The following is a 12,430-nucleotide window of genomic DNA, read 5'->3' as shown; positions in this document are numbered from 1 at the left end:
AATACGAGTAACGATTATATTGATTACAACAAACCTCAGAAGTCTGGTCTAGCACAACACAGTATCACCACTACCCATAATATCCAGTGGGATAAAGCTATTCTCCTTCATAGATGAAGGTTCAAATATGAAAGCCTCTTTAAAGAAAGTTGTGAAGCTTTTTACACCGACCGAATTTAAATCGAAATGATTGCTTCTCTCTCTCTCTCTCTCTCTCTCGAAGATCTGGGAGACTTTTATTTTATGTAATCATTAAAAAACTAATTATCTTAAATATTAATTATTTATTAATTTCTTTTATTTCCTAGCTCGCGACAACATTGTATTTTAATAGCTGATCCACCGAATGTTCGTTACTTGTATTCTATTCCTATCTATTTGTAACACTGACGATGTACTATTAGTTTTAGTACGAAATATCTAGCTTATTTATTAATTAAAGTTATTACTGTGGACTTATGTGTTGATTTTAACAATTATACTATGCCACAGGTCCCTCTAAAAATACAAAGTACATAGATGTAGATGATGCTAATACATATTTCGTAATATTTGTTTTCTAAGCAATAAATTAAAATTGCGAATCATTCGACACATTTGCTTCTGTTATTTAATTTTTCGTTTATTCGGAGGTGTACACATTCCTGAAAATAAAGATAGATCTCGTAGTTTGTAAGTTGCTGAGTGGGTATTTAGATTCATAGATTATCAAATGTGAAATAATTCTTTTGGTTATGTCAAATATAATCTCCATCGATTAAGAACAATAGACTATCGTCAATCTATTAAGCAATTATCAAAGTCGCTTTAAGCGCTCTAATTCTTTCTTGATTGTTTCATTTCAGGTTATAAAATTGCGGGTAACCGACACTGGTTTTAGATCGCGTTACATATATATTTTCTACGACAAGGTCCTTTCCTTCATTGTTCTAGTTTTGAAAATCACTTATTATAAATGTAATTAACTAAGTCGTCCTAGACAGTAGTGAAGAATTGTAATATACTGTGTGTGTGTGTGTTTGTGTGTGTGTGTGTGTGTGTGTGTGTGTGTGTGTGTGTGTGTGTGTGTGTGTGTGTTATTAAAATTTTATCACTTTAATATAAATTTTATCATTGTATAAGCGTATGCAGAGAAAAGATATGCTTCGTATTTTAATGCAACCGTAACATAGAAGAAATCATTTTTGTTATTTTTCGACTAATTTGTGAAAATTGTTTTGTTTCACGTCATCATAACAATTGCATGAATTAGAAAACAAGTAATAACATTGAACATCTCCTGCGAAAATATTTAAAGAAGACTGGAGAGTAGAAAACATACATTCGCTCTTGCTTGGGCTGCTGGGTCGTACAAAAGAAAATATCATCAGATAATACCATGTTACTAACAGTCCACACGGGCTGCTCTCTCTCTCTCTCTCTCTCTCTCTGAAAAGCATAATATAGCCTAAACAAAATAACTACTTACTTGCACCAGAACTCAACTGTGGTGATCAATAGTGAAATGAACATCACGAAGAACCCAAGAATCATGCCCTCTACACCACTAAATATACACCGTAATACATATCACAACATTAACCATGGTAGCCATTACTGTTCAGAAACTACACCAGTGACACATGCTAAATACCCATTAATACATACTAAGCCAACATAAATGGACTAAATTTACGGAATTTATAAAAGAGTAATATTATACCGTATAACTGTCTATTCAAACATAGCAAACATCTACCTGTCAAACTTACGACAACATAAACCGAACTGTTTTACTTGTAATTTGGATGCGCAACGCCCCAAAACATCAACGGCTTTAAGTTACCCCATTATGGAAAACGCAAATTTCCGAACCTAAAAATTAAAGACACTATGTCTTAGATATTATTCTTAAAAAAAATCAGTAACTCTATCCATAAAAACTGGGCTACGTATCGCATAACAGGACCTACAACAATCCTCGACACAAGTAATAGCACATAGCTGTGAGAAAAGATCTCGTACCCACCCTACTCAACAGCCCTCCACACAATCTGTATTGTAAATAACACAGAAACTACAAAAAAAATGCGAACATAAAAAAGAGAACATAAGTTATGCTACCCTCTCTTGTTCATAAATCCCAACTTTGCCTTCAAAGTATGATAACAATGCGTCATTATCTTTTCAATTTGCACTGCTGCTCAATGTATCATTATTATTTATTAAATTTATCAACTTTATACTTTCAAATAATACGTTTTGTTTTGTTTTTGTTTCTTAGTAGAGGAATACTTTGGAATGATATTCAGATTACCGGAAATAATAAATATTTTAGAAATTAATAAAAATTAGAAACAATAGTAGTAGCCGTTAATTTTACTTACTGTGAAAAAAAAATGGAGAATGCAATAGAATAAATATATTGTAATTGGGTATCACGCAAGTCGTATATTACAATGTATAAAGCGTTTTTCAGCGAAGGAATCATTAATCTAGTTTATTTTGAAATGCTGCGCGTTGTGTCCTTTTTTATTCATTGTATAAAATATGCGCATGGCAACCGAACTTCAACAATATTTCGTGTTTAGACGTTTCCAGATGGTTCTGTTTCATATAATAGATTTATTATATTTTTCGACATAAAAAAATTTTCGCGCATCTCATTCGATATTTTTGTGAAAACATCATAGTCTTTCATAATATAAAGAATCAGCTGGGTAAATAATAATTTGTATTAATAGAGCGGAAATATTTTTCAGCGCAAATTTTAATTAGCACACTCAATCAAGATGAAACCGCTAACATTCTGCATCTTCTTTATTTTTGCTTATATAGCTGAAAATAAACTGGAAAAGGCCTACGTACATAGCGTGATAGATAAATTAAGAAGTGTGACATGCAGTAAGTATTTTGTTTTAATATAATCTGAAGATACTTCAATAGGAAAATGCCTGTTTGTTTTCTTATTGTAATCTTTTCCATGAAAGAAATAATTATTTTTCTCTGAGTATATTAATAAAAATAATGATTTTTGAAGTAGAAATCATTCAGCAGAATTTGGACTAAATCTATAATTATTTCCTTAGGAAACATTTAGTTTAATTTATGATTTATTTTACGTATTTGTTTTGCTGATGCGTGTTTTAAGGAAAGATTAGATTTACTTTGTGCAACAGTTCATTTATTATGAACCCGTTAAACCCTTTTGTTTTTAAGATTTCTCACAATCTCAACCAAATTATACTGCATAGATCCCGCCTTGTTCTTCCTATTAAAACCATAACGTCCATCAGTTTTCAGAACTCCAGGAAGGGTAAAATATTTCCTCTTAGAGGCACAATAAACTTGTATTTCGATTCTTGATAACGAAGTAAGTGGGTTACTTTATTTTTTTTTCAAGGACTAATTATTAATCGGGGATCTCAGACAAATCGTTCCTGAAAGTCAATTGATTTTACAAATATAACAGTTAAGATATCGAGAAGATGCAATCTGCCTTTTGATCATTCACTTTCATGTATGCATCCTCGTCAAGAATTGTATGGATATTCTGGCACAAACTGGAGTTTGGCGTCTAAAACTTTACGGATAGTAGGTTTGAATACCCTAAGATCGAAGCCCCTTAATCAGAACTTTTGATTGAAACATGAGTTATTACGTTTCATTGTAAGATAGCAGAGATTGAAAACTAGAATTTTTCAGAAAGTGGACAAATATTTAACATAAGCATCAATATTATAAAAGCATATTGGATCAAATCAGCATCGTTTATAAAGGCATATCGTAGAATAGTTCACTGCAGAAGTCATCTGCTGAACTGAATTACATGTCAAATAAAAAAAATAAAAAAAAAAAATCGACGTGTATGAGAATTATGAAATCTTTACTATCAACTGAAAAACGTTTTCCCAGTAAGCTATGAATTAACTGTAATTATTAGAAAAATTAGAATGATTTGAGTTTATGTCCGTAATGCATGTTACGAGAGAGCGATAATATATTTCTTCTCCTGGTATTTGTTATCAGCATAAAATCTCGAATTTACTCGTAAAAAATCTCAGAATTCAATTTTTACGGGTGCAAAATTATAACAGTCAACAACGGTAATACCAGTAATTAAAATATAATTACATTGAAATAGTCTCTTTTTAACTGCTGCCTTCAAACTTAACGCTCATTCTCTTATAAATGACATTTTTATGCTCTGTACACTACATTCTAATAATCTGATAATTAATGTTCCACAACACGACGGTGTTTTTGTTTTCTCCAGATGACAGTATGAAGATGATATTGGCTGACTGTATTCAATGTGTACCTACAGATGTAAGTATTTTGTTTTATTTATTTTTTATTTATTTTTTCATTTTTTTTTATTTTATGAAATGTTATATTTGACATGCTTTTACAAATATACTATTCAATCCTGCAGAATATTTTGAATAATTTCCTATCATTATTAGCTAAAACAACTTGGTACTATGAGTCAGTCGAGAGCCACGTACTCCTTTTGCAAAAAAAAAAAAAAAGACATTACACGATTTATTTTTATTAATCCATAAAATTGGCATATATTTTTATATCATACTTTATAATAACATTCCCGCATAACGGAAACCAATAGCAAGATTTCTAATCCTCTGTTACCTATTGCTCAATGTGAGGATACTTTTTATCTGCCTTCAGTTTAGTATTATCTTCATATGCACATAAATATTATTTTGCACACCTTTCATATTCCGTTCACTTTTGAAATTTATTTACTTAAATGGAAATTCAGTGATAGTATTTTAATTCCATACGGTGTACTGGAAGGATATTTTTAATTCTGAATGTAAAAGACGAACCAAATATTAACTATACATTTAGCATACTGTAATGATTTAATAAGAATGATAGGAAATAGTCTTTTACTTTATTTCGATTTTTGTAACATATGTTTATTAAAATAGACCCTTTATTCTCAGTCGAGGGCAAACACAAAACAGCTTCCCTTGAGTGCGGTAAAAGAGAATGTGTCCCTATGCCTTTGTGACAAATAAGCAGTATAGCTGGAAACAAAATATGTCATGGCATTATATTCTTATCACCGAGGGAAAAGCATGGTATGTAACAGTTGTGTATTTAACAGGTGGACAGATTCCAAAACAGACCTTTTACTTTCGCTTCATTGTTTTATTCATTTTATTATTATTATCATCAACATCAACATTGTCGCTTCTCGGTTCTACATTTACAGTAGTTGGCAATTCATATTGCTATTAAGAATTTTTCGCAAAATGCAAAAAATACTAAGATTTGTTTTGTCCATGATTCCTTATGGAGGCTATTTTCTGCTGTTCAGTTTTTTTTTCCCTTAAATTATGTATTTGGTATGCTTTTAGATAAAATTATTATCATCATCATTATCATCACGGTCGTTACGTTATCGATATGCCATTTATTTCGACTATATGTAAGTTGAAAATGTGGCAAGCATCTCAAATATTTTATTATACTAATATTATATTGCATACCTTACTGATAATAATTGTATTTAGTATTAAGGATGTAATCCAAAATGCATCCAACGTCTAAACCTGGTTTCTCTCATATTTCATTACAGAATTTTGCAAAACGATTCCAAATAACTTCACTCTGGTTGGATCGAAGTGAAATTGACTTTGGATTGATGTCACATGCAATTTGTCGATTTGATTCTGCTTACGATATCCTATTTTAATTAGGATAGTTTTAATAGTACAATATATATATATATATATACTTTAAAATACGTGAGAATAAAAAAAGAAGTTCTTGTGGTTATAATGAATGATGTCAATGTATCGACATATTTTCAAAAATCACTGTTATTTATTTTATTTTTTTATGATTTACCTTCAGTCATTTGATTAAAATTATATTTCTTTTACCTGATTTAAGTAAATTCACGGTAAATGAATTTACCATGAGATTTCTCATAACTTATTCTTTATGTTGTACTATTGATTATTCGTTTATATTATTTTTCTGTTTAGTTGTATCCAGTTTCAGTTCGTTGTGCCAAGAACATTTGTACTGATAACTGCGAACCTTTAACAATATTATTCGGAAACACGTGCAGTGAAAATGAGGTCACTGACAAGGTATGTGTAAATCAATCAATCAATCCATAAATATATATATATATATATATATATATATATATATATATATATATATATATATATATATATATATATATATATATATATATATATATATATAAAGTATAATCCTACTAGGAAGGAATAGGGATTTTTATAACATTCTTCATTAACTACAGCACATGGACTGCATGTATTCAATTAATTTTTATTTTTCCATTTTTTTAAATATTTTCCACTTGAATTTTTAATCGTGAATTTATAGAATAACAATCGCATTGTATTGTTACAATTTTTACATCATGCGAAACGTAAGCATATGAATAAAAATTTTAATTTGGCCTTGTTTTCTTATTCGTCACTCGTCTCTTGATATGCCAATGAGTTTGCTGTACCATGGAGTGTTAGTGGCGCCCTTCAATTGGAATCTGCTTCGACAGTCATCATACATTATACATTTTATATTACAAAGTCTTGCTATCTTTCCTTTTCTCTGAATTAAACGAAGTTTGTAGATGTTTTTGAAAAACTTCTATAAACATGGCGCACGTATTTCACTGTTCGTTCAGTGCAATTTCGTTTGCAATGTACTGCCTCTTTCTGCTATTCCATGATAATCTGTTACCAAGCAGAGCATCCTTACAATGTAAGAATATTCATGATATTTACTTCTTGTCCCACTAAAGCTAGGTGGTTGTTTTAGTTTCCAATACTGTACTAATTCTTCTACTCTTGCTAGAAGAATTAGTACATTAGTTATTCAATTTATGTTGAATAACCCCAACATACATTTTTATGAAAATTTATTTCATAAAAAAAATAATGAAATAAATTTTCATTATTTTTTTTCATATAATGAAAAAAACTTTTCATTATATGAAAAGGGTTGGGGTTATTGTTCCTCTGTATCGAGCCTTGATAAGACCCCATCTCGACTACTGTGCCCATTTGGTCACCTAGGTTTCTTCTTGATGGGGAGGAGGTTGAGAGGATCCAGAGGCGAGTGACCAAGATGATAGCAGGTCTGTGGAATGAACCTTATGAGAACAGGTTGAGAATTTGTGGGTTGCAAAAATTGGTTGATAGGCAGAGGAGGGGAGATATGATTGAGACATTCAAATTACTGAAGGGTTTCTATAAAATTAATTCAGAAGATATTTTTGAGAACAGGGCTGGTTGTGGGAGGACTAGAGAACATCCATGGAAGCTGGGCAAAAGTCTGGTTAGTAAGGGTGTTAGAGCTGGGTTCTTTACTTTTAGAGTGGTGAATGAGTGGAATGGGCTGCAAGAGTCTGTGGTGGATACCGTGACAGTGAATGAGTTTAAGGCGAGGTATGATAAATACTGTATGAATGTCGTATAGTTGCGATGAACATGAGTTGGGGCCTCCCTCGATGAGTCTAAGGACTCCCTGGAGTTGCCCGTAATAATATTAATAATAATAATAATAATAATAATAATAATAATAATAATAATAATAATAACGCAGGATCGACAGTAGCTCTTAATGCTCCTCTTTACAAGAATTTCTACTAAATGCATATAATTTAAGCGACTTCTTTAGTGATCACATAGGTCGGGGCCTCGAATTGCGCCATGGACATGGATGCATCAAAATCTCTTTAGGTGGGAGACGGCTTTCATAAATTTGTTCGAAAACACCAATCCAGTCATTGAAGGCTTATAGCGTTCTATATTGGGTCTCTAGCGCAGGAGTTCTTAACCCATCCATCGAGCTAATGTACTATAGTTATACAAACGTTTGTGGGATCAAATCATATAAAAATTAAAGTACATGTAACATGCATATACTTTAAGAGACAGAGGTTCAAATTCCGGATTGATAGGTTGATTTGGATTTATGGACGAAGAAACTACATATATAACCCCGTGCGTTGTGATTATCAACTTTTCCTCAGCATGAACTGGGACTAGATGTCTTCCCGAAAGTAAGACAGCGAGAGAGAGAGAGAGAGAGAGAATACGTATTCCGTGAAATGGCTGCTTGTTGACACTGGAATATAAACGAACTTCTTCTTCTTAAGCTCTCCCGAACAATTCAGTCAGTATTTATGCGTGTGTTCAAGGGTAAGGTTTGCCTGTTCTGAGAGGACTATACCCGATGTTCCGGTTAAAAAATCCGCCTCTTTATGAGACCGGGTTACTCAGCTTTCTTCGAAGGAAACCAGATAATGGTTCCTCATATCTGGGACGGAAATCTAACCCAGTTCTTTCCGCCTATGGTCGTCGTCTATGCCGACTGAGCTACGGAGGCTAATAAACTATCTTACTTCACAAAATCTTAAATGTAATGTTTTTTTTTGTGTGTGTGTGTGTGTGTGTGTGTGTGTGTGTGTGTGTGTGTGTGTGTGTGTGTGTGTGTGTGTGTGTGTGTGTGTGTGTGTGTGTGTGTGTGTGTGTGTGTGTGTGTGTTTATTAACTTTAGAAAATAGGAGAAATGCTTTTCTGCTAGAATCATAACATGTTTTTCTGTTTTAGATATTGATAATCCAACCTTTCTGAAACAAATTTATTATACATTCACTTCTAATGAACAGAACAGAGCTCTATATCAATTTCTCCTTTTAAAGTGATATTTTATTTTCATTTCAGGTTTTCGATTGCATAAAGAATGATGAAACATTCGTAAGTAATTAATTTTAAGCATTCTTTAGATTATCATATATAGATGAAATAGAATTATTCAAGCAAATTTGTGAGATTCTCTTACCTTGCAGCACACTTTCTCAAACTATTTTCTTTCTTCTTTCACGTATAATTCGTTGACCTATACGTGACATATAATAAAGAGAAAGAAGACCTTAAATGAGGGCTTTAGCGCTTTCTTCTGTTTGCCTCAAATTCAACATAAAATTAGATAATAATAAAAGAGATAAAACTAAAACAAAGATAAAAAAAATGAATAGGCCTGATTAGACAACGTAAACCAAATGATTAATATTCGATTTATAAAACAAATATTAAACTATAAAGCAAAACAGAACATTCGATAGACCTTATATGTGGATTTGAAATTAAATAATGACAAGAGGTAGCATCTGAGTGCAAATATTGATTTTTTTTTAGTTTAGGCACTTATCTCGTAAATCGAGATGTTCTATAGACTATGGTCCTATATGTCCTATAATTTAATTTTATCTGAGGAAAAAATTAAACTCAATGGAAAAACGTCTTAATCTACGTTGGATTCATTTCGACCAAAATGTAGTTAAAACAGTATTTTAGACAAGCTAACTGTACACTAAATACAAATTCAATGTTTATATAAAGCAGAAAAATCCTTCACCTTTCAATGCAAGCCCATATTCTAGAGTTAAGAGGTAAAAAAATCTTTCTTGGGAGGGAGCTACATAAAGAAAAAAAAAGGAAGTGGGAACCTGGATGAGATACATGATTTCTGCGGCTGAATAAATGAACCGTAACGAGCCCTTTGAAGTAATACCTAGCGTATGTTTCCCAAACATAGGCTACGGCTTTGAATCTCTCAATACCAGTAGATGTCTTAAAATGTCTTGAGGTAGGAATGGCTTTCATAAATTGGTCGAGACCGCCAATCCGTTCATTGAAAAATTGTAATTATGTGTTTGGTCTCTAGAAGAGTTCTTAACCCATTCGTGGTGCATACGTACAATAACTTTACAAAATTTTGTGGATGGAAGCCATATAAAACTCTCATCTCATGCCAGAGTCAAGAAACTATTTAGCAGCAAAATAGCTTCACACTATTTTGCAAAAAAAAAAAAAAAAAAAAAAAAAGGCTAAGTTGGCTCTGTTTTTTACTAATCATCTTGTGCACCTACCCGAAGCTCTTGTACTTCTTTCTATTATTGCTGCACTGCAACATGTTATTGTGCTGTTTTTCGAATTCTTCTTCCAGACTTGCTCATTTTTCAGTGTCCTGTGTGTGTGTGGGGGGGGGGGGGTTGTTACTGAAATTTATAATAACGGAATTAACTCAGGTAAATATTATTTATTAGTAGAATTTTTGTCTGAGTATCACAGGCATCTTTAGTACATGTGAAAAGGTAACGGACAATCCCAAAGGGCACCACCTAAGTAGCTACTGTAAGATTTCTAAAGGTGGTCATTAAAATTCCTAACTTAATTAAAAATATATATATATATATATATATATATACTGTATATATATATATATATATATATATATATATATATATATATATATATATATATATATATACAATTAAGAAAAGTTAGGAAAGATTAACTGATTTTAAAAGTATTATCTCCCACAAAAGAGGATAGACATAGAACCATCATATCTGTTTAAATTGTTTGTTGGGAGAATCAAGTAAAATTTCGCATGTTACTTTATAAAGTCGTTCCATGAGGAGCACGCTGTTGTGAAGGACTCTTCTCTTGTTCTAATGAACTCTATGTCTACTGTTGATGGCATGCTCTGCAAGTCCAGACTGTTCAGGTTCAAGGTATTGAATATCAGACTTGTGCTCTTCTATCCGAATAAAAGCAGATTTTTTTTGTTTGTCAGAAATAAGATAACCCACAGGAGCAGGGAATTTGGTAGACACCTGATTACTTAGATGTGGAAGCTTTTCCTTTGGAGAAGTGAGAAAGGTGTCGATTTTTCTGATGGGTTAAAAGGCAACAAAAATATTTAGTGGTTTTGAAACTTTCGCTTTGCGTTCACTAATGCCTTGCACATAAGGGGATAGGAATACGAGATATTTCTTCTGTATTTGAAGAGGAAGTTATATCAAAACTGCTTAAATCTCATTCGATGAAAGAATTCTTATATCCATTAGATAGAAAAGAGGAAATAATATATTGTAATTATTTTTGTAATAGCCCCTCTAATGAACAAAAGGAGCGGGCCTGATGAACCATTGTTTTAATAGTTCCCTCCTTTTGACTAGAATGGTGATGAGATTCAGCATGGATGTAATGGCCTGTGCTAGTTTCCTTCTTATAGACTGAGAAATGTAGGATATCATCTGGTTGGCGAAGAATTAATAGATCTAAAAAGGCTAACTGCTTATTTACTTCTACTTTAATAGTGAACTGGATGAAGTGCATTTAATTCAGAGAGAAACTGTTATAATTCATCAGACGAGCCATTCCAGAGAGTAAAAATGTTAACCACATATCTGAACCAATGAGTAAGTCTAGGTGAAATTTCAAAAATACGTTGCTCAAAGTGCTTCATATAGAAGTTGACAACAGTATATGAAGTATATGGAGAAACAACAGTATATGGTGAAATAAGATTGCCAATTGCCGTTCCTTCGATTTGTAGAAATAACTTATTTTTAAAGGAAAAACAACCAGAATGCATTACAAAATCGACATTTTTTTTAACAGTGTCGGATGGAAATTCTTGTTGCAGCAAATTAATGGTGTCAGATAAAGGAACATTGGTAAATAATGAAACAACATATAAATTAATCATAATATCCGAAGCATTCAAATGAACATCCGAAATTTAATTTTGAAATCAAAAGAATTTTTTATATAAGTAGCAGTTCTTCTAGTTGAAGAAGGGAGTAAATTTGATAAACATTTTGAAACTTTATACGTTGGACAACCTACAGAGTCTACAACTGGTCTTAGACTGTATAGGTCCCACAATCTTGAACAGTTGCACCAGAGATCAATAACGGAGCTTAAAAGTTCTTAGTTGTAGTTCTAAAACCTCGCGATGAAAACATCAAGTAATACCAAATACTGAACATTTACGTAAATTATGTCATATCACAATACAAACACACTGTGACAAAACGGACATGCTGTCCATTTGGTTCTTCCAATCCTTCCTTTACAGTTTGAGGCTTGCATGTCGTCGTCGTCGTATGTTTTGAATTAAGCTCTGCAAGTTTTTCAAATTTCAAGTGATTCAAATCCACCTCGCTGTCTGTTTCTCTCTCTCTCTCTCTCTTTTTCTAGATGCATTTTGGAAAAAAAAAAACTTTTTTAGCGTAGCAATGTGTATTTTAATTCCACACAAGCCATCAACATTTCTCTCCTTAATTTGAGGTAGTACATAGAACGATTCTAAAATTACTCTCAAAACAAATCAGTATTGAGGGAGTCAACAGCTATCCTTATGGACAATGCAAGTGTTGAACAATATTGTAAAATTACTTTAAAAAAAAAGATCAGCTAACGCCTATTTGTTCCCGTATAGGGAGTAGGCGGGGCCGTTTATCCTACCTAACTTTTGGCGACTGAGTGGGCGGTTCAATCTCCACTGGTAGCCAATCAGCGAGAGATAGCTGGCCCAAGGCTATCACTGATTCATCGGTTCGCAGTGAAGAAAGCGGCAA

The 12,430-nt window shown here is 32.3% G+C and overlaps 1 protein-coding gene across 1 annotated transcript in view; it reads left to right on the top strand.

Moving 5' to 3' along the window:
* The window catches only part of LOC150099596 (uncharacterized), a 43,655-nt gene that overhangs the window by 26,280 nt on the left and 4,945 nt on the right, over positions 1-12,430 (top strand). Inside the window, exons 2-5 of the mRNA XM_090403469.1 lie at positions 2,818-2,883; positions 4,256-4,308; positions 6,000-6,107; positions 8,721-8,753. Coding sequence (XP_090259595.1) covers positions 2,818-2,883; positions 4,256-4,308; positions 6,000-6,107; positions 8,721-8,753 — 260 coding nt within the window. The remainder of the gene's footprint in view (positions 1-2,817; positions 2,884-4,255; positions 4,309-5,999; positions 6,108-8,720; positions 8,754-12,430) is intronic.

The sequence above is a fragment of the Typopeltis vanoorti genome, chromosome 14 (genome assembly GCF_054136105.1).
Source record: "Typopeltis vanoorti isolate ZY-2024b chromosome 14, IOZ_Tvanoo_1.0, whole genome shotgun sequence".
NCBI lineage: Eukaryota > Metazoa > Arthropoda > Arachnida > Uropygi > Thelyphonidae > Typopeltis > Typopeltis vanoorti.
This window is presented reverse-complemented; position numbering and strand designations above follow the sequence as displayed.